The sequence below is a fragment of the Ascochyta rabiei genome, chromosome 12 (assembly GCF_004011695.2).
Source record: "Ascochyta rabiei chromosome 12, complete sequence".
NCBI lineage: Eukaryota > Fungi > Ascomycota > Dothideomycetes > Pleosporales > Didymellaceae > Ascochyta > Ascochyta rabiei.
In genome coordinates this window covers 1,485,052-1,508,731 of record NC_082416.1, presented here as the reverse complement: position 1 = coordinate 1,508,731, position 23,680 = coordinate 1,485,052, and the positions used below count along the sequence as shown (strand labels likewise).

The following is a 23,680-nucleotide window of genomic DNA, read 5'->3' as shown; positions in this document are numbered from 1 at the left end:
ATGACGGAGACCAGACGGAAACAACGAACGACACACGTCCTAGATCGCCGCAGCGCCGCCCTCGCACGCGCATCGCACTCCATCCTCAGCCCCGACATACCTATCCAGCGCTCATGGCGCGCTTGAACGAGCCGCCGGTTGCTCCTCAGCCGTCGGCCGACAACATGGAAGTTGTCAAGCGTCGCTTTCTGCGGCAGAACCGCGAGCTTGCCAAGTAGGCTGCCCCGCGACACTGTCCCAGCGGATCACGTGCTGACTGCGCTGTAGGACCAACTCACAGCAGTCGATGCGCATCCGCACCCTCGAAAGCGACTGCTCACGCCTCCTCGCCGAGAACCTGGCCCTCCGCGAACGCGCCATGCACCTCCAGCACACAGTCGACAAGCACGCCAGCAGCCTGTCGTTCGAAAGCATCGACGCAGTCAAGTCGCAGTTGGAGGCCAAGATGCAGGAGCTCGGGAGCCTGGTGGCTTCGCTGGGACAGCCGCGGCAGGGCGAGCAACGGCGCAAGAGCCAGCCGTTGGCACGGCACCGACCGCAGGAGAGGCTGTTCAGGAGCGGGCTGTGCATCCAGGAAGTCGAGGACCGCATGATGCCCACCATTGACGAAGGCAAAGGCTACCCGCGACGCACCATGAATGCAGATGAGATCCGGAACATGCTGGAAGACCCCGAGAGCCAGTCGCCGGACATTGGCCCTCCACCCACGTCGAGCTTTGAAGCCGAGGAGCCTATCGCATTCGATCCTAATCCTTCCCCAGACGAACCCATGCAAGATGTCGCGGCAGAAGACGAGCCTGCGTTGCCAATGCATCTAGAAACGCGGAAGAAGCGCAGAGAAAGCGGGCCTAAGCTGAACATCCGTCGTATATCTGTCTTCGAATCGCCTGAAGAGACCATGGAGAAGACGGCCAAGCCTGTGCGCACTGGAGCTAAGAGGAAGTTCAGTGTACAGGAGGACGAAGACCGACCACAAGCACAGGACGAGCAGTTCAGCTCCAATCGCAGAAATTCGCACCAACCAGAGACAGATGCAGCGGGCGAGGAGTCTAGAGCTGTAATGCCAGTGCGGCCAATCCTCAGCAGCAGTGAGTCTTCCTTTCTCTTCGAACACAAACGGAAGCTAACATGCTCAGAACCTGTCAACACCGACCCATTGCTTTCTCCCAAGAAACAACGGTCGTCTATGAAAGAGCAGGACAAACCACAGAAGAAGAAGCTGCCCAGCGTAAACCCTCGTGGACGCCAACGTCTTGCAGTCACTCGAACCATCACCCCGCCTGAGCTCCCATTGCTATCAGCCCCCGAGCCTGTTCCTGTTGCTGAGATCAATCTCGACTCTCTTCCTCCAAAGACGCCTGCAGCAGACGCCGTCTTCTCTCCACCCTCCACAGAGCCTTCAGCATCGCGGCCAGACAACAAGGACACTCCTCCGCCGGGCGACGTCAGCTCAGGAAACCAGACAGGACAGGCCGGACGACCTTCACGAAGAGCACGCCCACAAGTCAGCTACAAAGAGCCAAGTCTGGCCGTTAAAATGCGCCGTGATGGCAAAATGGCAGACGCTATTGTACCTCAATCAGAGAGGCGGACGAGCGTGGAGGTGCAGTTGGCGCCTCTTACAACAGGGCGAGTGCCGATCAAACGTGAGATGGGAGAGGAAGAGGCCGAGGTTGGCAGTCCACTGCGACAGAAGCTCGATAGACGTGACAACGCTTCGCCACCCAAGCTGTCTCAGTCGAACACATCCACAACATCCAGGGCCATCTCGGCCCTGATCGACGAGACGAGTACAGCAAGACGAAGAGTGTCTTCAAATTTTGTCAAGAAAACTGCAGACGAGCCAACGTCCGAGTCAGTTGAATTCAGCGCGCCACAAGAACCCATCGTAAAGGAAGAGGTAGCCGAGAAGGACAACCTCGCCATCTTTGACTTCACGGAGTCCTCGCCCGTGGACGCTGCACGCCCACGCACCACCGATCTTGCCAGTGTAGCGCGCAGCGCTCGACGACACTCATCCGTGCCCGCCTTGGCTACCAGCGAGTCTGAAAAGCCAGAAGGCACACTTCCCTCCCTGCACAAGCGCACGGGAAGTGGGACAATCAAGAGTGGAGGCGCCACCAGCGTGGCAAAGAGCACGTCAGCCGCACGACTGAATGCCAAGAAAGTGTCTGCACCAGTGTCCACAAGTGCAAGGGGCGATGGTGCGGCAGCAGCAGCAGCAGCAGTCGATGCCGAGAAGGCGAGTGTGACAAGCACACTCAGGGCGGAGAGGATAGCTAGTCGAAGGAAGAGCATGATGCTCTAGGAGGGCGATGCTTGCCCGTGGCTGGAGAGGGATGAGGAGAAGACGGTACGGACGACGACTGCACACTTTGGTCCTAAGCAGACCTGAGGATGATGGGAGTTCTGGTGTTGAGGAGTTCAAAAGGGCTAGTTGTTTTCACGCGCGATACCTAGGCCAACATGGTCGTCTTTCGTATGCAATATACCAATCACTTCAACGACTGCACGCATGGGGTCCAGCAAGAGATGCATAGATTGAGGTAGTCTCCATCATGACCTACTAGCCAGCTGTTGCAGCGCGCTCATATCTACAACCCTAAGCTCCCTCCTCGCCCACAGCACAACCGTCAGCACCAGGCCCGGCAGATATCCTCCCCCAACCATCATGCCTTCGCTCCACGCCCGCCCCTGCACCACCTCGGCAACAGCCAACAGCCCACACACCGCCCCGTTGGCAGGCACAATGTACTGCGCCAACACCTCCTGAGCCTCATCGGATAACCAGGGCACCTGCTTCCTCTCCACCCCCGCTTTCCCCCTCCCGCTTGCCACCTCCCGCCCGTCAACGATGATCACCGGGCTCGTCGGCGCAAGGGGCAGGACGTACAGCGTATACGCGCTCGCAGCCAGGCTCGCAAGCGCGAGGAAACTGGGTATCAAGGTCGATGCGCCGAGGAGTCCGGGCAGCGTGAATAGCGCAATGGTGGCGGGGAACGCGAGCAGCAGGAGCGTGTACATGCGCGTCGAGGTCGTGTCGTGGGATCGCAGTGAGCTGAGGAGGTGCGCTTGGTCTGGTGCGAGTTGTTGGTGTTGAGCTGTAGGAAGAGGGTGGGAGGGAGAGAGAGGTACCTTGTGCGTCCATGCCGGCTTCTACGGTGTCTTCGTCGTCTGAGGAGTCCGGGTAGTGGAAGGTTTTGCGGAGGCGGGTTGCTGCCATTTTGAGGTTTGGATCGCTGAGGGGAGTACCGTGCGGGTTGCAGTTTTGGCTGCAGGTCAGACGAGAGCGGAGATGGTATACGTGGTGTTGTGCGCAGGCTGCGATGTTTTGTCGTTCCCGGAATGTTCACATGCGATGACGATGTTTTGCGACAGGCGCGTGGACCCTGGATTTAGCGTGTTTGTGCCTCGTGGCTACACAGCGGTGCTCATTGCGGCGTTTTCGTGTCTTCGTCCTATGGAAGTGTTATAGAATTGTGTATTTTTCCGTCGAGACGGTAGGGTTAGTGAACGTTGCAGCTCTGTCGTCGAGTCCTCTAATAGATTTGACGGACCAGTTGATAGATCGACATGCAGGTTACTGCAGGCTAATTCCTTCACACAGTCTGTTTGAAGTCGACGTCTCCACTGTGATTTTTGATAGAGAAGACACCTACCATAGCAACACACTGTTCTTCGGGAGCTGCCATCCCATAACCATGTCATATCCTGCCATCTACGATACACCTTACGATGAGCTGCCGGACAAGAAGCGCGTCTGGGTAGGCACGGCGGGCAGCCGCGAGGAGGGTCTAGCGAAGCTCGCGCTCCTCACACCCTCCGTTGTCGCCAAAGCAGCATCCAGTGAAATACGAACCGGCCACCGCACATGCCTCAATTGGGAACTGCCGAAGCTAGAAACAGCAGGCTTTGGCCGCCAACCCTTCGAGCACAAGATCATCCCCTGCTACGATGGCCTCTTCTACGACGACACGTACGCCTTCAATCCTCAGCAGGGCAGCCAATGGGATGGGCTCCGCCACTTCTCTCAAGCCGTACCTGGGACCGAGGGCAAAGGGCCGGAACAGAGAGTCTTCTATGGCGGTACGACGGGTGCGGAGATCGAGGACCGTAGCAACACTCGAATTGGCATGCAGCACTGGGCCCAAGAAGGCATTGCTGGACGCGGTGTGCTCATCGACTATGCCTCGTGGGCTGACAAGAACGGCGTGAGATATTCGACGCTGTCCAACCACGAGATCAAGCTGGAGGCCATACTGCACATCGCCAAAGAGTGTGGGATCGTCTTCCAGAAAGGCGATGTTCTGTTCGTTCGCACTGGGTTTACAAAGGAATGGGATACCACCTTAACAACAGACGACAAGAAAGCCTATGCAGAGAACCCTGCGAAGATGCAGCATGCGGGCGTGGAAGCAACGCAAGATGTTTTGCGGTGGTTATGGGACGAGGGTTTTGCTGCTGTGGCCGGCGACTCGGTGGCGTGGGAGGTGTTCCCTCCTTCGAAGCCGGAGCCTGTGCTGCACGAGTATCTATTGGCAGGCTGGGGCATGCCGATTGGAGAGATGTTTGATTTAGAAGGGTTGGCGGATGTTTGCAAGCAGGAGAAACGGTGGACTTTCTTCGTGACGAGTTCGCCGTTCAACATGCCCGGTGGTGTGTCGAGTCCGCCGAACTGCATGGCGTTATTTTGAGCTAGTACACGGTGAAGCAATTGCCTCCAAGGCCTTCATAAACTACTGTTCGTCCCGCTCGATCTCGGCTCGACCCGACGTCTGTGGCTTGTGGCGTGTGGCTTGTGGCTTGTGGCTTGTGGCTTGTGGCTTGTGGCTTGTGGCTTTTCACGATGCACCCTTGGAGGATCTGGCGAGCCTCATCAGCCTTGTGCACTCGCTTGCCATTTTTGCGCACTGCAGTCCCAAAGAACATCGTCAGCGTCGATCATCCGCGTCCCCTTTGGCCTCCCCTGTGAAAATCCCCAATGACATTGCACGTCGTTGTCGTCGTCGTGGTGTCGGCGGACGACCATGCGAGTTGCTGACATGCAACATTGCTTCTGGCTACACGCTTAGGCGGCAGCTTGGTGTCTAAACAAAGACATGCGACGTCAGCAACCAGCCTCAAGTTTTACGCGTCCGTCTGGAACCTCTCTCAACGCCCAGCAAGCGTCTTCGCAGAACACGCCGGTGCGTCTGTCAACCAATTGTGGACGCAGCTTCGCTTCCTAGCAAATCGCTTCGACCACTCGGCGGCTTGCGTGTCGTCGCGCAGCACCTTCCCTAGGGGCTCCCACGTCATAGCTTGTTGGCCTAAGTTGCATCTCCATAAAAACTGCGACCGCCTCAACGACCGCGCGTATGAGGTTAGGGGCCCCCAGATTCTGGATTCAGGACCCCGATTTCGTTTCTCAACAACCGTCTCTGCTCGTCTCCTCACTGCCCGCCATTGCTGGTCTTGCTACCATCGTCGTCAGTTGCTGAATATCACGCGGAGCCACCATGCCGCTCTTCGATCGCCGCCGGTCGGAGAACTCTGCTGCAACAGCGGTCGAGCAGGACCACCCGGAACTCACTAAACCGCAGCTGAAGCGCGCAACGCGGACACGCAAGACCTGGGCCCTCCTCACATCCTTCTTCCTGTTTGTCGCTGGCATCTTCCTCATTCTTCTGGACATCAGCGGCACATACAACAAGCACTCCCTCCGCGACTGGTACTTCATCCGGATCGACCTCAGCGACATTGTCCCGTCATCAGTGCCCAACTATGCCCTGATCAACACCGTCGCCCAAACGCTGGGTCTGCACGATTTCTACCAGGTCGGCCTATGGAACTTCTGCGAGGGCTACAAGGGCGAGGGCGTGACCTTCTGTTCCAAGCCTGAGACGCTGTATTGGTTCAATCCGGTTGAGATTCTGCGTAACGAGCTGCTCGCCGGAGCGTCGAGTAAGTGCCCTGAACCCTGTTCTCCACACCGCAACTAACATGTGCTAGTCAACCTGCCCGCCGACATCAACAACATCCTCGACTTGATTAGGCTCGTCTCGAACTGGATGTTCGGCCTCTTCGTGACCGGCACCGTTCTCTCCTTCGTCCTCATCTTCGTGATGCCCATCTCCGTCTTCACGCGCTGGCTGGCCCTTCCCGTCGCCATGCTCGCCTTCCTCAACGCCCTCTTCGTCACCGTCGCCTCCGTCCTCGGCACCGCCATGTTCATCATCTTCCGCAACACTATTGGTGGCGTGGCAGAACTCAACATCACCGCCAAGGTTGGCACGACCATGTTCGCCTTCATGTGGGTTGCGAGTGCTATGACCATCTTGGCCTGGTTGGTGCAGATGGGGCTGTGCTGCTGCTGCGCCAGTCGACGAGACGTCCAGACCGGACGCAAGAGGGGCAATGAGAAGGCCTACTCCATGGACGGTGGCGCAAGAGGCGTGACCGACCCTGTCGTTGCGGAGACCGAGCCCAAAGCCGCCCGTCCAGCAAGCGGCGTCAAGTTCTGGACGCGTCGCTAGTTGCCTCACCAAGCACGGTCTGAGTCTTTGCTCTTGCTGAATGCCCCAACATAGTCATTCGAGTCCTAAGCGCTGAATTTCATTGTTTCTGAGTTTGTTTGAGCAAGCGCGGCGTTGGCTTTGACGGAAACGGGCCCTTTGCGGCTCTTTGGTTTGTGTAGATATCTCTCGAAACGTAGATCTGAATGCATCGTTACATAATGCAGTCATTCACAACTACACTCAAACCCTCTCCCTCTTGGTCCCGCACATCCTGAAGCTGTGTCTGTGTCTTCTGCCAGTGCGGTCAGATATGGATGCAACCCTTCCCTTCACCTCGTCAACAGGTGCACCCAAACACGTCATGGAGATCCCCACCTTCACTATCACTTCGCTCCTGAAGAGCTTTTAGATTCCAACGTTTTCTCCTGCACCTTCCCTCGCCTTCAGTCTTGACCAGGTCACGGTGCTCTCTCAGATCTGACAACGACAACGGTCAAGAACGCAAAGACAAAATTTAAGTCAGGCGAAACCTATCTTCTTACCTTCACCTTCCTTGTGCTATCTACAGGCCTTATCTTCTTCAACATTAAGATCTAGCTATCTCCAAACCACACTACACACTGATGCATATCTACATAGCCACTTCTCATGAGCTCTCAAGTGTTATGTCCAAGGTATTCACTATACAGCCTGGCTAAAACACGCTCCACTAACCGAATCTGCAGCTCTGTGGTCCGAGATGGCGAGCTTGTAACCATCAATATTGAAGCTGGCTGCACCGAGTACAGGGTACACAGGAAGCTACTTCTGGAGCACTCGAAATACTTTAAAGGAGAACTTGGGATAAGCATCCGACTCTCCTCAGGAAGTCGAAGAAGCAAGCAGCTCCCGCGCGAGTTCTTGGTCCGCGTCATGTTAAGATACAGCGATCTTGTACCAAAGCATGATCAGGAGCCGCTCGATGCTGGGAACTACCAGCTGGCCGGTGAGCAAGGTGACGATGAACAACCAGACTTGATGATAGAGGTGAGAGACTACGGTGGCTCGGACATAAACGAAGACATGGACACGGACGGTGACTTGAACAGTGACTTGGATGAAGAGATAGACCTACCATGGGAGACTACTATGGCGTCTCTGAACGGGTACGCTTGTTTACTGCAGGACCTTCTGCCTACGTAGATAAAAACCGAAGCTTCAAGATTACCCCACCGAAATATGTGCTACACGTTTGCTTTCACCTCTACCGTGCACTGACCTCCTCAACACGCTCACAATACCAGCCGCAGTGTGCCAGACATCCACTCGGCACCACACTCGCTCCCTACAGCAATCTCAGCACATAATGGATGCACATACACCTCGCCCAAGGTTCGCACTATACTCCACTTCAGCGCGCAGACATGACTGACAAGACCACCAGCACCGCAGCGCGGGAAGGCACAATGGTGACAGTTATCCTCGAACCCCAGTACAAGGTGTACAAAGTGTACAAAGCGCTCTTGGTCAAACACTCTGAATACTTTAAGAAGGCGCTCATGGGCCCTTGGAAGGAGGCCGAGGATCGTGTTGTCAGGATTGAGGACGTTGAGAGCTACACCTGTAGGTTGATGGTACCTTTGTGGTGACTGGAGAAAGAAAGCTGATGAGTTTAGTTGATGTCTTTGTGGATTGGTTGCATACAAAGCGACTGCCTGAGTTAGATCAGCACTGGCGTCCGGAAGACGATGGACCTGATGGCAGACAGACCACAATGGCTTACGTTCAAGCTTACGTCTTCGGAGACCGCTTCCAGGCCCAAGGGTTCAAGCACGATATGAGCCAGAAACTGTTTGATGGGTTCATTCAGCACGTCCCGTTCTACGATACCATCATCTACGCCTACGCTCATCTGCCTGAAGAAGATGACCTCCTGCAGCTGTTGGTGAAAGTCCAGTGTGCGCATTGGGAATCAGAAATTGGCGAGGGTCAAGAGATCGATGAACGTAAGAGACTCCCAACCGACTTTTTGGTCCGTGTCATGGTACGCTTCGGCGAGTTTGGAACCAATGTACCATTCTTTTGGGACAAACGCTAAAAGAGAGAGAGAGCCGCAAAAGGCGAGGATGCATAAGATCAGGAGCTCTTACATTACGAACGGATCTGGAATAACCGAGAAGAGCTCTGCAGATTGTATAGCAAACGAAAATGGGAACGTGCAAGATACGCGTTCACCTCACCTTCATCGAGCACAAACCTCACATCTCCACCAAATCCACCCCTCCATTCATTCTCACTCACACACCCCGTCCAAACACCAGAATGGCAGCTCCAGCCTCGACCGCCGCTACAGCGACAATTGAGGACTTAACACTACGCTACGGGTCAGTACCACACCACCGCAAGCAACAGAACCAACCCAACCCTCCGCACAGCATGCTGATGCGCGACGACGTAGTCAAGATCGACATCGGACCAGACCGAATGGAGTGCTTCGTCCACCCACGTCTACTCCTGGAGCACTCTGAATACTTCAAGAGGGCACTGACTGGCTCATGGAAAGAGGCAGCAGCGCGCAATCGAGCTGGATGAAGTGGACTGCGACACCTATCAGCTCGACCCACATTCGCAAATAAGCGTGTTTACTCACTTTTGTTCTAGTAGAGATATTCCTCGAGTGGCTTCACACGCAAGGGTACCCCAAGGACGGCCGTCTCGAAATCAGGTTTGATTCGACCAGAGTCAAGGCGTGCGAGTTCGGCGACCGCTTCATGGCCACTGGGTTCCTCCGGGCAGCGGAGAACGCTCTGATTGACAGTTTCGTTCTCGATCTACAAATTCGCTGGTGTGCCACGATCATCTATCTATGCGTTTGATCATCTGCCGTTCAACAGCCTCGTCCTTCAAGCTTTGATCGACAGCCACTGCTACCTTTGGAAGGAGAGCTCGAGGAGAACGGAGAACTGAAGCTTCGGTCGCAGCTCCCACATAACTTTCTGCTCGGAGTTGCGCTGAGGTGTATGCGGTTGCAGCATGGCTGGAAGAAACGCCTAAATCGCTGCGATTACCACGGACATGGCCCAAACGACAACAGAGGGGAGAAGTGCCAGGTAGCACGTTTCGATGAATGCAACAAGCGAAAACGACGTAGCGGGTGCTGAGGCAAAGGACGGTTCACGATGTGTACATGTCTCAGACGACCTAATCCTAGAGTCAGGACAATACGAACGGGCGGGAATAACATGGATGAAAGGAACGAACGGCGAGACAAAAGAAGTGTCGATCGAATATCATTGTGCACCGTATTCTACCTCATGCCGTAAATAAATACTCAGTCAATACTACCTTACATACCATGTGTGGTGCCCATATAACCCTCGAGTGCTCCTATGTTCATACGCCTACTCCAAACCCTATGCATGTACAGCTGAAATCACAAATCAAGGTAGATGATGCTAGATCAGTCAACGCCTTCGTCGTGCCTGCGGAGAAGCTCCTCGTCGACGTCCATTTGGTTGATACGTTTCTTGGTGAACTCAAATGCAGTGAAGAAAATGGCGTTGACTACGCATGAGCGAGACATTGAGACACCGAGGCCTGCAAAGAGTCAGTCAAATCCAAAGAGGTGGTGCTCAAGCTTGGGACGTACCTCGATACATTCGCGGGTTAAGGAATTGAATCTTGGGCCTCGTTTGCTTGTCTTTGCCTCCTACTAGACAGTTGCGCTGGTAGATACTCTTCGCAGTGTCGATTGGAAATATCTATTCCATGGTCAGCGATTCTAACCCTATCCGAGGCCGAAATAAAACCTACACAAGCCCAACTGACGAGACCACACAGCCCTCCAGCTATCACCACGGCCAGAGGATGTGTGGGTGAAGTGCCTCGTGCATTTGCCAGGATCTGTTTCACGCTTTCATACGTGACGAAGTAAATACCCGTACCGATCGAGTCTCGTACTGCTTCGTGTCAGCTTTTGTCAAGCTTGGTCACTGTTGCACTTACGCAGGTGTAGATGGAACCCAGAATACAAGCCTGACCACCCACGGTGTCTGACCAAGTTCTGAGCTGTCTTCCATGTCCCAAGGTTCTGATAGCTCTTCCTTATCGCATCGTTTTGTTTGCAGCCATCATTGCGGTCAGCCATCAGCACCGAGATCTGGGCGCTCAGCTTCGTCAACTCGAAAGGACCTGTTTGCCCGTCAGTGCTACAGCAGCCTGTCAGTGTTGTATAGCTTACAAGCGATCGCTGTGATTGTAGCGCCAGCGGTCGCTCCTGCCATGCCAAAACAGGCGATGGTCGAAAAGGTTGGCCATGCACCGCTGGTATTCGCTGTGACGAGTGGCGAGCTTCCGGTAGCTTGATAAATCCAGTCATCGATTGTGTATTTGGAGCGCTGGTAGATGGAGAAAGACACCGTTCGAACGAGGGTGATGCTGGCCAGGGGAGACCAAACGCCTGCCAGGAACAACGTTGGTTAGCTGGGCGCCCAAACAAAGTCGCTGTAGTGCTCTGGAACGCCATACCTCGCCAGAATCCATGCAGGCCCTCGGTTTGGTATGTGTGGCGTACGCAGTCGCTGAATGAGTTGAACTTGTAGCTGTTGAGGTCAGCGGTGCTCGTGTGGTTCTACGACGCGCACGTACGCTTGGAGGCGTGTCTTCACAGAATCGAGGGGATACTGGTGCTTGTTAGTTGCAGACTCTCAAGGGTGTGTCCTAGGCAAGCGCGCATACTGCAACGACCGTGGACAGCAGGCTGCTGGAGCTCGCTGCGACCTCAGTCCTATATCTCTTGGTCCATCGTTTCGCCTGCTCGCTGCGCAGGACAGCTCGCGACACGTCGGTGAGGTCTCTCGGCGGGCCAGAGATGGTGCTGAGCTGCTGTCCTGTCTCCTCCCGCTCGGGCATACTGGCTATCGCTAGCTGTGGAAGACGCGGTGTCTTCCTACGGCAATCGCGACTGGGCCAGTACCCCCCCAAGCTCCATCAAGACCGCGGTGAGGTCCGGCTGATGGGCGACAGGGTGCGCGCGACGGCGGCAGAAGGTGCAAATGTCTGGGTGCGAGGGTGGTTGGGCGACAATGGCTGAGGTTTGGCTGCGCTGCGTACTGAGCTGAGGGAGCACGATGATGCTGTGGTGGGGTCGAGCTCTCTACTTTGTGCATCCTGCATCCACGAAACGCTCTAAATTATTGCTATTGGCCACAGCGCCGTGATCTACCCAACTAAGCTCTCTTGACCGGACGCTTCAAGGTGCTCATGCAACAAAACGCGCATTTCACCCGCTGCTGCTGAATCGCGAACCAGGGCCTGCAGTCACAGTTGCAGCCGTACATGCATGGCGACGTCGGGCTTGGTGGTCGAGCATCGACTGCCACAACTTGGGTTGGGGAATGCGGGGTTTCAGCGATGTGCATGTGAAGCTCGAACCCACACCACGTCTACAGAGCTTCAGCAAATCACAACGCAGCGGAATCATTGCAACGATACATGACACTTCGAATGCTGCACGCTCTCTTCGGCTTGCTACGCTCTTGCGCATCAACGTCGTGGCGACAGTTCTTCGCTGATGTCTTGCAGCTTCAACGAATGCCATGCATGATGTGAGGTCGGCTACAAAGCCGTCGTGTATGACATGAGCTACCGGCCGCGGATGTGGCACCCAACCATGGTTCTCGCAGCTCTTTGGACCTGTACCTATCATGTCATCTCCGCCTGATTGCGGTGCCAAGTCTGGTACCGAAGTGAGGACAGCATATCGAATGCACAGCACGTGGTAGTGCTGCTCGACTTCATTGTCCTGCTTGGCTACCACATGGTTGGTGTTCGTCTGCATGAGAGCACGGCTCATGTATGAGAAATCCAACCAGAAACGCCAAGTGGAGCAGCCTCTCAGCGTGGCTCCAACACTCCAAGCCACATACTCAGCTTGTTAATCTTTCTTGCCCATGAGCTTACGCAGCTCCTCCTCGTCTTTGGACCTGTCTGTCCGCAGCTTCTCTTCCGTCTCGGAATCTTTGCGCTTCTTGCCACCAGAGAAGCTCCCGACGAACGCCTCTTTCAAGGTGCTGTTGTCGTTGTCCAGACGTTCGAGCTGCCCGTGCCGCCTCAAGCTTTCCTTGTGCCAGCTAATCTGTCCTCCATCTGCTTCCCTATGCTTTTGGGCGTTCAACTTGGCGGCGCGTATCGATGTTCTTGTGTACACGAAGAGGAGTCCAGCCATGGTAAGAGCAGCCAAGGGCGCCATAATGGTCTGTTTGGACTCAGCGTTGTGCATGTCTATGTCATCCTCGACTGTGCTTACCCTGCCATTAACGATACCGCGGCCCCGCGAGAGGCGGGCAGGCGCATTGTTCGAGTGCGGCTTCGAACTCTCGTTCATGCCATCCGCTCCCTTTGGCGTTGATAGTCTTCCACCCATGTTGACGGAGTGGTCAAATGGGTTGCTAGGAGTGTAGCGTGGTTGTTCTGCGCAGTCAATGGAAGATGTGTGGTGATACAACAGTCAACGGTGAGCATGCTTCCGCTATCCACAATGCTCCAGTCGTCGTGTGTGTAAAAGTTCTGCAGCTTGATGCGTGATCATACGAGCTGTCGTGAAGCTCTCCAAGGCTAGAGTCGATGATGAGGTCAGTGCGTGGAGGAACAGCTACCCAAAGCGGCCTAGTGGCATGCACGCCTCCCGCAACGAACATTTGCTGCTCCGTCTTCGCCATGTCGAAAAGTTCGGTTCGCTCGCAGTCCGCGTCTCCGACGTGTTGACCTCAAGCCAAGTTGCGCAGCGCGTTGTGTAGCGAAGAGTCTGATCTCTCCATCACTTGTCCATTCGTTTCTGGTTCTAGACCTACCGTTCGCTGATTACTCACCAAGCAGTAGAGCCATCAGCATTCGGAACGCCGGGCGAATAGGCTTACTAAAAATCAATTGCAAATCCGACTTAGCTGTCTTTGCGTCATCTTATAAGTTGGGGGCGGTCCCCCACTTGCTGCATTAATGCGTAGAACAATCGTCTGTACGCTGCGAGCTCATACACCGAGTCTCTCTCACAGTACCCCTCCTTCCACGAGCTTCCTCCCACGGACCCACTTCCAAGCTACCGCCAAAGTCACACTGGCTTCTGCGCGTCTGTCAAAACTCTCGTCCCACTTCTCCACCTCAACACCCACCATGGCTCCTGTCAACAACACCGAAGAAGCCGACTACCTTGTCCTCGGCATCGGTAGCGGGGGTATTGCTTCTGCACGACGAGCTGCCAAGCACGGCGCAAAGGTTGTCGCCGTCGAATCGAGCCGCTACGGCGGTACCTGCGTTAATGTCGGCTGTGTTCCCAAGAAGGTTACATGGAACGCTGCTGCGATTGCAGAGACATTCAAAGACGCGAAGGCATACGGTTTCCAGGTCAAGGAGCAGCCAGAGTTCGACTGGCCCTACTTTAAGAACAAGCGCGACAACTACGTCAAGCGACTGAACGGCATCTACGAGAAGAACCTCGACAAGGACGAGATCAAGCACATCCGGGGGCGAGCGAAGTTCGTCGCCAAGAACGAGGTTGAGATTGCGCTAGCGAACGGAGGCACCCAGCGTGTCAAGGCGAAGCACATCCTCATCGCGACCGGCGGCCGACCAAAGAAGCCTGACATTCCCGGCAAGGAGCTCACAATCGACAGCGATGGCTTCTTCGACCTTGAGCAGCAGCCGAAGAGCATCGCAACAAGCGGCGCTGGATACATTGGAGTCGAGATGACGGGTATGCTGCACGCATTGGGCACCAAGACACACTTCTTCATCCGCGGCGACAAGCTTCTGCGAACATTCGACCCAATGATCCAGGACGCTGTCACAAAGGAGTATGAGCGCCAGGGCATCAACCTGTACAAGGGCACGTCGATCACCAAGGTGGAGGATATCGGCAACGGCATGAAGCGCGTAACCTACCAGGAGTCCGAGTCTAAGAAGGAGTCCACCGTCGAGGTCGAGACTGTTCTATTCGCAACCGGCCGCGAACCTGAGATCGAGGACCTGCATATCAAGGACTTCAACATCAAGCTCAATGACAAGAACCACATCGTAACCGACGATTTCCAGAACACTTCTCTCGACAACATTTACGCCATCGGCGACGTCTGCGATCGCGGCTACGAGCTGACTCCCGTCGCCATTGCGGCCGGTCGCCGTCTCTCAGACCGCCTCTTCGGCGGCAAGAAGGACGCGCATCTCGTCTACGAGAATGTCCCAAGTGTTGTCTTCGCACACCCTGAGATTGGCTCCGTTGGTTTGACAGAGCCCGAGGCGCGCGAGAAGTACGGTGATGAGGTCAAAGTATACAAGACCGAGTTCACAGCCATGTACTTTGCGATGATGGAGCCCGAGGAGAAGCAGCCCACAGCCTACAAGATCGTCTGCGTTGGCGAGGAGGAGAAGGTTGTTGGCCTGCACATTCTTGGCCAGGGCAGCAGCGAGATTCTACAGGGCTTTGGTGTGGCGATCAAGATGGGCGCTACAAAGCAGGACTTTGACAACTGTGTGGTAAGTTAATAACTCCCTTTCCCTCCCGTGGCCACGTGCTATCTACTTCTTTGGCGGGTAAGGCGCGTGGTAATGTCATGACAATTACTGGCACCATGGCGACAAGGCCTTGGCTGCGGGGAAGCGAACTCGGCGAATGTACCGCACTGTAAAGAAGTTGCTAACTTTTCCCTCTCTAGGCCATCCATCCCGTCTCGGCTGAGGAGCTGGTCACTATGACTTAGGCTCTCTAGCATGTAAGCCATGCTTGTTTAGCAAGCAAGAGGTAGATCAGGCGTGCAACCCAAGACGAATTTGCATAGATCAATGAATGCAAATACCACCTTCCACGATACCCGAGCCTAGCGATGAAACAAAGTGCCCAGCCCACAACTCGATACACGCAGCCACTGAGGTATCTGGGTGTACCACACTGCCAAACCCTTCCGCGTTTTCATGCAAACCGGTACCCATCCCCTGAAGCAAGTGCGTGCTACAATGCCACTTAGTCCCTGTCATCTCCCCCTCTCCCATGCCCAGCTACAACCCTTTGGTCTACCGACATGAACGCTACGAAAAGCAATTACCGGCACTGCATGGAACGAGCTTTCCCCGCGCTTCGCTTGCAACCGTTGTTTCGCCGTGCATGCACGTAATATTGCCCTTCCTGCACGTCCGACATGTGGATTCGACGCTCGTGGCCTCGTGCACTGCGGTAGGCCGTCGTTGCCGTTACTGGCGCGATAGCGCATGTGAGAGAAAGAAAGAAAGAAAGAAAGAAAGAAAGAAAGAAAGAAAGAAAGAAAGAAAGAAAGAAAGAAAGAGGTAGGGAACGTTATCCATGACCAAACACCACACAACGCACACACACACACTGTGCCTTCACGGTCACGGTATACGGTTGTACTATACTACTGTCTACACACACTACACTCCATCCACCACTCTCCCGAGACGATCACTCGCCACCCCACCACTCTCCCGAGACGATCACTCGCCACCCCACAACTCTCCGGACTCGCAACCTCCGTGTCCCATCCGCACTAGCACTTCCCCAGGACCCTGATGATCACTGCCCGAACACCCCAAACCCGGCCACGGCACCACGAGGTTGCTTGCGCGCAGGGACAAAACCCATGCCTAGCTTGTTCCGGAGAGGTGCAGCATCGTTCCTGCGACATGTGCGTGCAATGGACTCTACGGGTGAGAAAGCGCTTCAGGCGAAAGGTAGCAGGGGGGGGGATGTTTTGCCAGCGAAAGAAGGCAATGGCCTTCCTCTGCGAGAGTGACTTTTCTCTGGGGTCGCTCTGGATTCTGGACGCACGAAGGGGGGGGGGGGATGTACCGTAGCTGCAGGTCCGTGCAGAGCTCGCTCTCGTACACTGACTGCTACTTCACGGTGGTCGAGAGTGATGGTGGAACACACGCTGTCCATCCTTTCCAGTTCCTGCGCTCTACAGCGATAAGCTCACATCCCTTGATCTCGCAACCTGGCATGAACGGTATCACCCTTGCCATCGCGCTCGTCTTCGCTCCCAGTTGTCCCGCGGTCGCTTCGTGTAACCTGCATGTCAGCACGCACTCGACCTCCGGGATTGTTGTTCTAGCGGGGGTGCATGGTCGAGCAGATCTAGGGCCCGTGCGCTCTTCGCTGCAAGTCGTCGACCGACCATGGTCAGAACAGGGATTCTGCTCGTTTCCTTTCGACCATCACTCTCTTCGACGTCGGCGCTAGCCGTGTGGAGCCTTTCCGCGGCCGGCCCGGTTGCGATGCCACGGTGGGCAACAGTCCCGTTTTTGGTCTGTCGTACCGGTAGCCACACTACGGACCGGTTGTGGTGGGAGTGTGAGTGGGGACAAAATGGTACAGTACAAGGTGGGACTCACCAATCGTCAGCGAAATCTCGCACGTGCGTGGCGTGAGGACAGGTGGGTCAGCGCTGCGACCGAGGTCCCTGTCTCTGGGTACCCATGGATCTGCTCTGTATGGGCTCATTTGCTAGCTCGAGGTAATGATAATCTCTCATTATATAAATACAATGTGGTATGTGGTTTGACCGTGGTGATCACCCCGACTATTTTCCCTGTCCGTGATCCCATGATGCGGTGTTGATGATTCATGCACCAGCTTCCAGAACCCCTAAGCGCCTCGCTGCTGTCTGAAAATTGAAGACGATACCTGCTCTTTTGTCCTGGCCTGTAGATGTCCCTGGAAATGGCATATCGTTGCTCTCAAAGCTGTTATAATATTTACCGAAACGAAGTGAGGGTGATGAAATGTGATACTGATTTGATGCGGCGGGGAGTCGGTAGGAAGTACCGCTTTCACGGCGGTCATTTCCTCTTCAGGCAGTTGGGAGAGGTCACCCACTCTGCCCACTCAGAAAGAAGTCCAGCTCGCTGGGCCCACCACGACTAACCTCATTCTCTGCAAGCTGCTCCAGGAGACTAAGGAACGGATCCTTGCTATCTGGATCTGTATGCACCGATGCACCTGACGTGCTACCAGCGCCAGGTGTCGGCTGCTGATCGTACGGTGTCGGCATGCTGAGCATCGGATCGAAATGTGATACTGAGGTATCATTGTTCGAAGGGTTGGGGTGCGCTGCGCGTGGCACTGGCGAAGGAGCAAGGCTTGCGAATTGTGGTAGTGGCGAGAACGAGAAGTTCGGGCTGAATGGAAGGGCGAGACCACCACCCTGGCCATTGCCGGTACCACTAGCGCCTGGCATGCTCATTGCGCTGCTGTTCGGTGGTGGTGTAAAAGGTGGGTGGGAAGGGTTCGTCGGTTCATTGACCCTTGTGTTGCCGGGGCTTGAATTCGAGGTTGTGTCGGACAGACCGGCATCCGAAGGTTGTGAAGTTTTGATCTTTGAAGGATATGTGGTGGACGTAGGCGTCGGCAGCGGTGCCGATTGTATCTGTGGTGTTGCTTTGGAGATGGTAGCTCGACGTCTCTTATTGGGCTGACTGTTGGAATAGTGTGGTCGAGCAGGTTGCTGCTGCTGCTGGTAACCGTGAGAATTACCGACTATGCCGCTACTCATGTACATGTTGTTGCGCTGCTCGATGCTGTACGTCGCAAGGCTATTGATCGGTTAGCTCGGGTTCGCATTAGATGTTTCTGATGGTTACCTTTCGTGGATGGATTCGATCTGGATGTCCGTAAATGTGACATGTGATCCATCAAAAATCTGACCTGGATACCTATCGAAAAAGTCCTCGAGTTGAAACACCGGCGAGAAGCGCATTGGATTGCTGGCCAACGATGTGACGAGCTCGGTGTGACATCCGTATATTGTCTGCAAGGTCTCCCGCTGATGTTGTGTGCCAGCCCAGATGAAACGTAGCTCAGAGAGCTGCTGCATCTCACGAGAGAGGAACTCTGCGCTCACAGAGAACACCTCGCCTTCTCGAACAGGATAATGCGCACCGTGTACGTGAATGGTACCAGCTGTGCACACACAGTAGCCCACGAAAGCTGGCCAATCGATGATAGAGGAGGCTCTCCCAATCTCGACTAGTTCAGCGATCGCATTAGCATGTAGGAAGCATAAATTCGTTGCCTCAATCTGCCAAGGCTGATGCTGTGAGGTTCCCGAGAGTTCGGCCAGGTCAACCGGTAGGAATGGTCGGTAAATCAGGCAATGTATCAGATGATACACTAGCTTCGAGAGAACTAGAATGGTGCTGTCGGGCTGACCAAACAGTGCCTCGATCGAGGTAAACGTATCTTGTGTTTCTGAGGCCCAAATGTCAAGCTCCTGTCGGATCTTGGAGAGGTTCGAGAGCGAGTGCCACGGAAAGTGCGAGTCACCCTTGACACCTCCGGCCGCAAGGTAGCGGTTGGTTATTCCCAGGATTCTTGCTATTCCAATGAGCATGCCCATGCTGCCTTGTCCTCCCTTTCCAGAGCCACCCATATATTGCAGGTTTTGTCCGTTGGGGAAGTAGTCGCCTTCTAACAGCATTGCGCCGGGGTGCAGCTGCCAACTCGGTAGGCGTAGTACAATCGATTCGTCGGATACCAGAGAGGGTCGCTTGGAGCCGGTAGCTGCGAATCGATCCATGAGGTAGCAGGACCAGAATAGCCGTCGTCGGCCTTCTCGTTCAGCGGGTGTGACCTTCATGCCCTGTGGCAGTTCGCGGTGGAGATCAAGGGCAAATGCCATGCTTGTCGCAGCATCTAAACCTGGCGTTAGCTGTCTGATCGTCCTCGGGAGTAGATGTGGATCGTACTGAGCAGCATGTAGGTCTTTTTGCCTTTTCCTAGTTGGAAACTTGCCTGTGCAAGTAGCATCAACGTCTGCAGAGCTTCGATTGAGGGCTCATCAATTTCAAGCTCCATCCGTGCTCTTCTAGAGTACTCTGAGCCAATGCGGACTGCGGCATTGTAGCCGCCAAAATGAGGTGCATATCTGAGTGGGTTAGATGCAGAATGCGTTGTGTTCGGTGTGAGTTTGCATACCTTGCGCTCACGGCGTAGATGGCGTAGGCTAGATAGGGAGGCAATTGGTTGGCTTGTAACCTCTGCCGTGTTGTCGCCTCGTCCAGGACGTGGTAGGGCTTTCCGTGTATTCTGGCGAAGTAGGTGTCGAGAAGGAGATCTGGTGAGAGGGTTGGTGTTTGTACGCTACTAGCCGTTAGCATGTGGGAGCATGACAGAACAGGGCAGATGCAGGCCGCACCTTGGCTCACTCGGCGACATGGACTGGTTTGCGAGATTTGCGTTGCCATGGCTTGCAGCTACTTGGACAGCCGGTCGTGTGTTCGGCGAGGCTTTGGTAGCCTTGGAGTCCTCGGCGGCGTCGTGAATGGCTGACGAGAGCTCCTCGACGAGCTCATCGCTCTTTCCCTCCGAGTGAAGGCGCTTTTCCAGGCCGTCGACACGCTTCAAGAGAGCCTCGAGAACATCGGTTTTGGGCCCTCTCTTCTTGGGCACTGCGTCTGGCGGGGTGTTAGGCCATGAGTACAAGCACGCCTCGGCAAGTGGAGCAGAGCATACCGTAGACGCACGGAACAGCAAACACTTGACAGGCTTCACAGGTTGGCCGTGTACGGTTGCACTTGATCTGTAGTCAGCCTGTCAGCAGCGTCGCCGGCATGCGAAAGCGCGACACTACCTTTCGCTTGCGACAGCTCTTGCAGTTCATGGCCTCTCGCGGCTCATTCGAGACGCGGCGGGCGGGCAGGCGGTCGATACCGATCTGAGGTCTCGACATTGCGGCGGCCAGTGACTGCGAGACCTCGGTAGACATGATGACGCTGGCGAAGGAGAACCAAAAAGCATGATCTGGCGGCCAGCAACCGTGTGAAGGCGGACAGGTCGTTGGGAAGAAGAAAGCTCACGGCAACGAGCATGCACAGCACCCGCTGCAAGAGCTCTACCTAATTAAGGCCTCTGGCAGTGGGGACGCGCAGGGGGGCTCACGGACGGCAAGGCTTGGTGAGCATCTGCGGGAGCGAGCGCCCTGACTGGAACGAGTTCGCGTGCTTGAGTCGCAAAACAGGCCGCGTAGTGCCAGCCAGCTGCCAGCCAGCTGCCGGCCAGTTGCCAGGCCGTGCCAGGCAGAACGGCTGGAGGGACTCGGGACTGACACAGGGACTGAGACACCGCGTGATGGTGCGTGATGGCTGATCTCGGGCTATCTCCGACGACCGTTGGGCCAACACGCCAAGTACGGCATGCTGGACGCTGCCGGCATGCCCGCGGCGATGAGGCATCCAAGCAGTCAAGGCCGCAGGAGCCAAGTGCGGAGAGGGCAGCAAAACTGCGTGCATCATGAGGGCATGGCCGGGGGAGGAGGCCGGCTAGTGGCCAGTCGCGCACTGATTCATTCATCCTTCCACTGCAGCCTACCATGCCCCGGTTGCAGCCCTGGCACACGGCAGCAATCTGGGTGTTAGATTGCATGCGTCTCACGCAGTGTCCTGCGCACGGCATAGCGTCATCCTTTGGCGCCGGAGCACGAACAGCGCGAACACTTTTGAATCCGGGGTAGAATGGCAAGCGAGCGAATCCAGAACCTGCGCAGCTACCAGCAGCTGGTTGATGCAGCGTGCGATGCCCCGGTGCACGGCGCCCACGTGGAGCTCTCCCTGATCTTGACTCCTGGCATGGCCCGCAAGTGGCGGTCATGGTTGGCGGTGAACGGGCTGGCGTGCATGGTGCAGCATGGTGGGCGATGCCGCCCTACTATGTAAACCTTGCTCCGCCCTGCCTACTACATACTATGTGCATTGCGCACCTTGCTCCGCCCTGCTAGGCTCACGTTGCTCACGTAGTCGCTGCACAGCCTACTTTGTATAAAACGTGTCTTCATTGCGCGACTCTAAAAGAGACCCCTCCCAGATGCTAAACGTACGAAATCGTAGCACACGTTCTGCCCAACAAGCTGCCTGAGCGTTTCGACCGTGGTCCACGCCGAGACGTCACTAATCCCGTATGCAGTCCATCCTGCCGACGTTGCAATCGCCAGTGGGTCAGCTCTACGGGGCCCACTGGCCAAGTCGACGAACACCTTGCCTGCAGGCTTCCCTCCTGCGCTGCCATGCCCGCCCGTGCTGCCATTACGCCCATCCACCCTGTAGTGCTTCAACAAAGGAACCACGAGCAGCGACTTTTCGGCCGGAAGAGCCGAGATGATGACAAACGGCTGCTCTAGCCGTTTCACGTCCTCTACGGACCGTACCGGCTGCACATCGGTCGACAACGGCCCGCTTGATCGGAATCCTATCGTATAGATAGGCCCTATTCCAAGACTCTTCAATGCGAAGATGGATGCCGATGCGTCAGCCTCGTTGCTAGCGAGGAGCAGTGCGGCTGCACCGCTATATGCTGACGGCACAAAGTCGCGGGTCAGTGTCGCGCGAATGCCCTTCCACCTCGCATTGTCGCCGATGAAGGATGGGCTGCTAGTACCGGGGCGGACCAGCACCGTGTCAACCTGTCCAATGGCCCGCGCAGCATTGGACAGCGAGGGTAGATACGCAGCCGAAGATGCAGCCAAGGGAGGATTGATGTAGGCTCCTCCAAAATTAGGACGTCGAACTATGTGCTCGATCGAGGCCTTTGGCGCTCTTGGCGCAAACATGAAGGAATGCGGCAGGCTAAGCTCGTTGAAGCACTTCTCGAAGAACATGGCTTGCGAGGTGGATCGGACGCTGCCGATGCCATAGATGTCTTGTTTCGGTACCTGGCCCATGGTGTGCAGTGCTGCATTGATTTCCGCGGCGCTTAGTTGGCCAGGCGCTGCAATCATTGGCAGCAACGGGTGTGTTATCGGAGTGAAGATCTTGTTCATGGTACGCGACAGCTGCCCAGTAGGGCCCATGTTCAGTCCAGAGAAGGGTGGGTGGGGGTACTTTGTCTGGATGGTCGACCGGAAGTACTCAAGCTCGTAATTTTCCTGCATGGAATTTACTAGCGCGTACATCTTGACGATGTCTCCGTACACCGCTCCTCGTTCAAAGAGCCTTTGTGTCTCCGGCGCTGTCCACTGAAACGTGCCCGAGAAGTCGTGAAACGCAGAGATGATTTTGCTGCAGCCCTTGTTCTCTGCCAACCTCCGCCTAATCTCCTCTGGCAACCACAGTTCCACATCAATATACTCGCAACCCCATTGTATCGCGCGCGCCAAATATCTGTAGAAGAGGTTGGGATCGTCCATGGGGAATCGGCCGTTCTCGTTAGTGCATCTTGTTGTGTAGATGATGGGCAGTTCTGTGCGCTGGCGCAGAATCATGACCTGCTCTCCAACGTATTTCAGGCTGGGTACCTTGCTGACGCCCCCACCTGCCAGTGGTTCCTCCAGCAGATCCACGCGGATCTCTATGGCATCTGCGCCAACGGACAGAATATCGAGGTTTGGCAGCGCGGCGTGTACGTCGGGGAAGGTCGTAGAGATCAGTGTCGTGCGCGCCTTCTTCGCCAGGTCTCGATGGGGTGCAATCTGCCCCAAGATCAAAGACAGATAGCGCGAGACGTCGCGGCGAAAGAACGGTGTGCGCGTGTATAGGTATTCGTAGTCGCAGCGATCGGTGAGAGCCTCGTCCAGGACATGTCCTCCGTCCACACGGTGTGTGTTGATCAACAGTCTTGAACGGTCCCAGCCCTCCAGTTGCGCTCCAGCGAGTCCGTCCTTCAGTCCATACACCGTTTCCTTCGGCCCTGCCTTTACAGCGTCGATGGAGGCGGTGGACTCCCACTTCTGGCCCAGTACGTCTGCGAAGATGCCAACAATATCCTCCTCTCCTTCGTTGTGGAGGATCAGCAGCGACGGCTTGGTGGCGCTGGGGACCTCCTGAACGTCGATGGTGACCTCTGAAGTCTTGAGGTGCGTCGTGACTACGCTCTCAGCCTGCACCATGGTCGCCATCTAGGCCTGGGGTGAGCGCTGAGTGTCGCGCGCTACTCGAAGTGTGTCGTGTTAGCCGTAGGTGTTGAAGCCGTTGACGCGGTGTTGGATTTCGGCGAGAATGCGACGGGCGGTATACAACTGACAAGTCCCAACGGCCGCCTCTACCATGTCTCCGTGTCGTCGACGAAGAACCCGGCTGGTGGGGCAGTGTATGGAAGAAGCAGGCCTCTCAAACAGAGGGTGGCTGCAGGTCTACGCGTATGCTGCGATATAAACAAGGTGAAGATTGATCGCCGTGCGTCTGAAGATTGATGGAGAGATAGCACACATCCAGCC

The 23,680-nt window shown here is 55.6% G+C and overlaps 10 protein-coding genes across 11 annotated transcripts, besides 7 other annotated features; 5 read left to right on the top strand and 5 right to left on the bottom strand.

The window, feature by feature from the left end:
* Nucleotides 1–113: 113 nt before the first annotated feature.
* EKO05_0007570 (uncharacterized protein) lies at nucleotides 114–2,308 on the top strand (the record flags this gene model as incomplete). The annotated part of the gene is made up of 3 exons (XM_038943275.1): nucleotides 114–214; nucleotides 268–1,088; nucleotides 1,137–2,308. 3 exons carry the CDS (start codon nucleotides 114–116, stop codon nucleotides 2,306–2,308), a joined length of 2,094 nt encoding a protein of 697 aa, XP_038793824.1.
* Nucleotides 2,207–2,228: a tandem repeat.
* Nucleotides 2,309–2,556: 248 nt separating the features above from the next.
* EKO05_0007569 (uncharacterized protein) lies at nucleotides 2,557–3,223 on the bottom strand (the record flags this gene model as incomplete). Its single annotated transcript, XM_038943397.1, has 2 exons — nucleotides 2,557–3,077; nucleotides 3,136–3,223. 2 exons carry the CDS (start codon nucleotides 3,221–3,223, stop codon nucleotides 2,557–2,559), a joined length of 609 nt encoding a protein of 202 aa, XP_038793825.1.
* Nucleotides 3,224–3,701: 478 nt separating this feature from the next.
* Nucleotides 3,702–4,694, top strand: EKO05_0007568 (uncharacterized protein; the record flags this gene model as incomplete). Its single annotated transcript, XM_038947150.1, has 1 exon — nucleotides 3,702–4,694. The coding sequence occupies one exon, from the start codon at nucleotides 3,702–3,704 to the stop codon at nucleotides 4,692–4,694; it is 993 nt and encodes a 330-aa protein (XP_038793826.1).
* Nucleotides 4,695–4,776: 82 nt separating this feature from the next.
* Nucleotides 4,777–4,840: a tandem repeat.
* Nucleotides 4,841–4,992: 152 nt separating this feature from the next.
* Nucleotides 4,993–5,020: a tandem repeat.
* Nucleotides 5,021–5,498: 478 nt separating this feature from the next.
* EKO05_0007567 (uncharacterized protein) lies at nucleotides 5,499–6,515 on the top strand (the record flags this gene model as incomplete). The annotated part of the gene is made up of 2 exons (XM_038943320.1): nucleotides 5,499–5,943; nucleotides 5,992–6,515. The coding sequence occupies 2 exons, from the start codon at nucleotides 5,499–5,501 to the stop codon at nucleotides 6,513–6,515; spliced, it is 969 nt and encodes a 322-aa protein (XP_038793827.1).
* Nucleotides 6,516–7,409: 894 nt separating this feature from the next.
* EKO05_0007566 (uncharacterized protein) lies at nucleotides 7,410–8,574 on the top strand (the record flags this gene model as incomplete). Its single annotated transcript, XM_038943417.2, has 3 exons — nucleotides 7,410–7,642; nucleotides 7,921–8,099; nucleotides 8,153–8,574. The coding sequence occupies 3 exons, from the start codon at nucleotides 7,410–7,412 to the stop codon at nucleotides 8,572–8,574; spliced, it is 834 nt and encodes a 277-aa protein (XP_038793828.2).
* A 1,362-nt stretch (nucleotides 8,575–9,936) lies between these two features.
* On the bottom strand, nucleotides 9,937–11,387 carry EKO05_0007565 (uncharacterized protein; the record flags this gene model as incomplete). Its single annotated transcript, XM_038943263.1, has 8 exons — nucleotides 9,937–10,073; nucleotides 10,126–10,237; nucleotides 10,290–10,435; nucleotides 10,482–10,667; nucleotides 10,717–10,935; nucleotides 11,004–11,077; nucleotides 11,124–11,158; nucleotides 11,214–11,387. The coding sequence occupies 8 exons, from the start codon at nucleotides 11,385–11,387 to the stop codon at nucleotides 9,937–9,939; spliced, it is 1,083 nt and encodes a 360-aa protein (XP_038793830.1).
* A 1,024-nt stretch (nucleotides 11,388–12,411) lies between these two features.
* Nucleotides 12,412–12,900, bottom strand: EKO05_0007564 (uncharacterized protein; the record flags this gene model as incomplete). 2 transcript variants are annotated; one of them, XM_038943330.1, is made up of 2 exons in its annotated part: nucleotides 12,412–12,732; nucleotides 12,784–12,900. In XM_038943330.1, 2 exons carry the CDS (start codon nucleotides 12,898–12,900, stop codon nucleotides 12,412–12,414), a joined length of 438 nt encoding a protein of 145 aa, XP_038793831.1. The 2 variants fall into 2 exon arrangements, with proteins under 2 accessions (XP_038793831.1, XP_059493057.1); XM_059637074.1 differs by having other exon boundaries at nucleotides 12,412–12,900.
* Nucleotides 12,901–13,472: 572 nt separating this feature from the next.
* EKO05_0007563 (Glutathione-disulfide reductase) lies at nucleotides 13,473–15,229 on the top strand (the record flags this gene model as incomplete). The annotated part of the gene is made up of 2 exons (XM_038943290.2): nucleotides 13,473–15,005; nucleotides 15,185–15,229. 2 exons carry the CDS (start codon nucleotides 13,473–13,475, stop codon nucleotides 15,227–15,229), a joined length of 1,578 nt encoding a protein of 525 aa, XP_038793832.2.
* A 512-nt stretch (nucleotides 15,230–15,741) lies between these two features.
* Nucleotides 15,742–15,808: a tandem repeat.
* A 22-nt stretch (nucleotides 15,809–15,830) lies between these two features.
* Nucleotides 15,831–15,859: a tandem repeat.
* A 1,488-nt stretch (nucleotides 15,860–17,347) lies between these two features.
* EKO05_0007562 (3-dehydroquinate dehydratase) lies at nucleotides 17,348–20,242 on the bottom strand (the record flags this gene model as incomplete). The annotated part of the gene is made up of 7 exons (XM_038943227.1): nucleotides 17,348–18,071; nucleotides 18,120–19,170; nucleotides 19,224–19,402; nucleotides 19,453–19,617; nucleotides 19,673–19,931; nucleotides 19,990–20,056; nucleotides 20,108–20,242. 7 exons carry the CDS (start codon nucleotides 20,240–20,242, stop codon nucleotides 17,348–17,350), a joined length of 2,580 nt encoding a protein of 859 aa, XP_038793833.1.
* A 266-nt stretch (nucleotides 20,243–20,508) lies between these two features.
* Nucleotides 20,509–20,542: a tandem repeat.
* Nucleotides 20,543–20,556: a tandem repeat.
* Nucleotides 20,557–21,316: 760 nt separating this feature from the next.
* On the bottom strand, nucleotides 21,317–23,353 carry EKO05_0007561 (3-dehydroquinate dehydratase; the record flags this gene model as incomplete). Its single annotated transcript, XM_038947152.2, has 1 exon — nucleotides 21,317–23,353. One exon carries the CDS (start codon nucleotides 23,351–23,353, stop codon nucleotides 21,317–21,319), a length of 2,037 nt encoding a protein of 678 aa, XP_038793834.2.
* Between the last annotated feature and the right edge of the window lie 327 nt (nucleotides 23,354–23,680).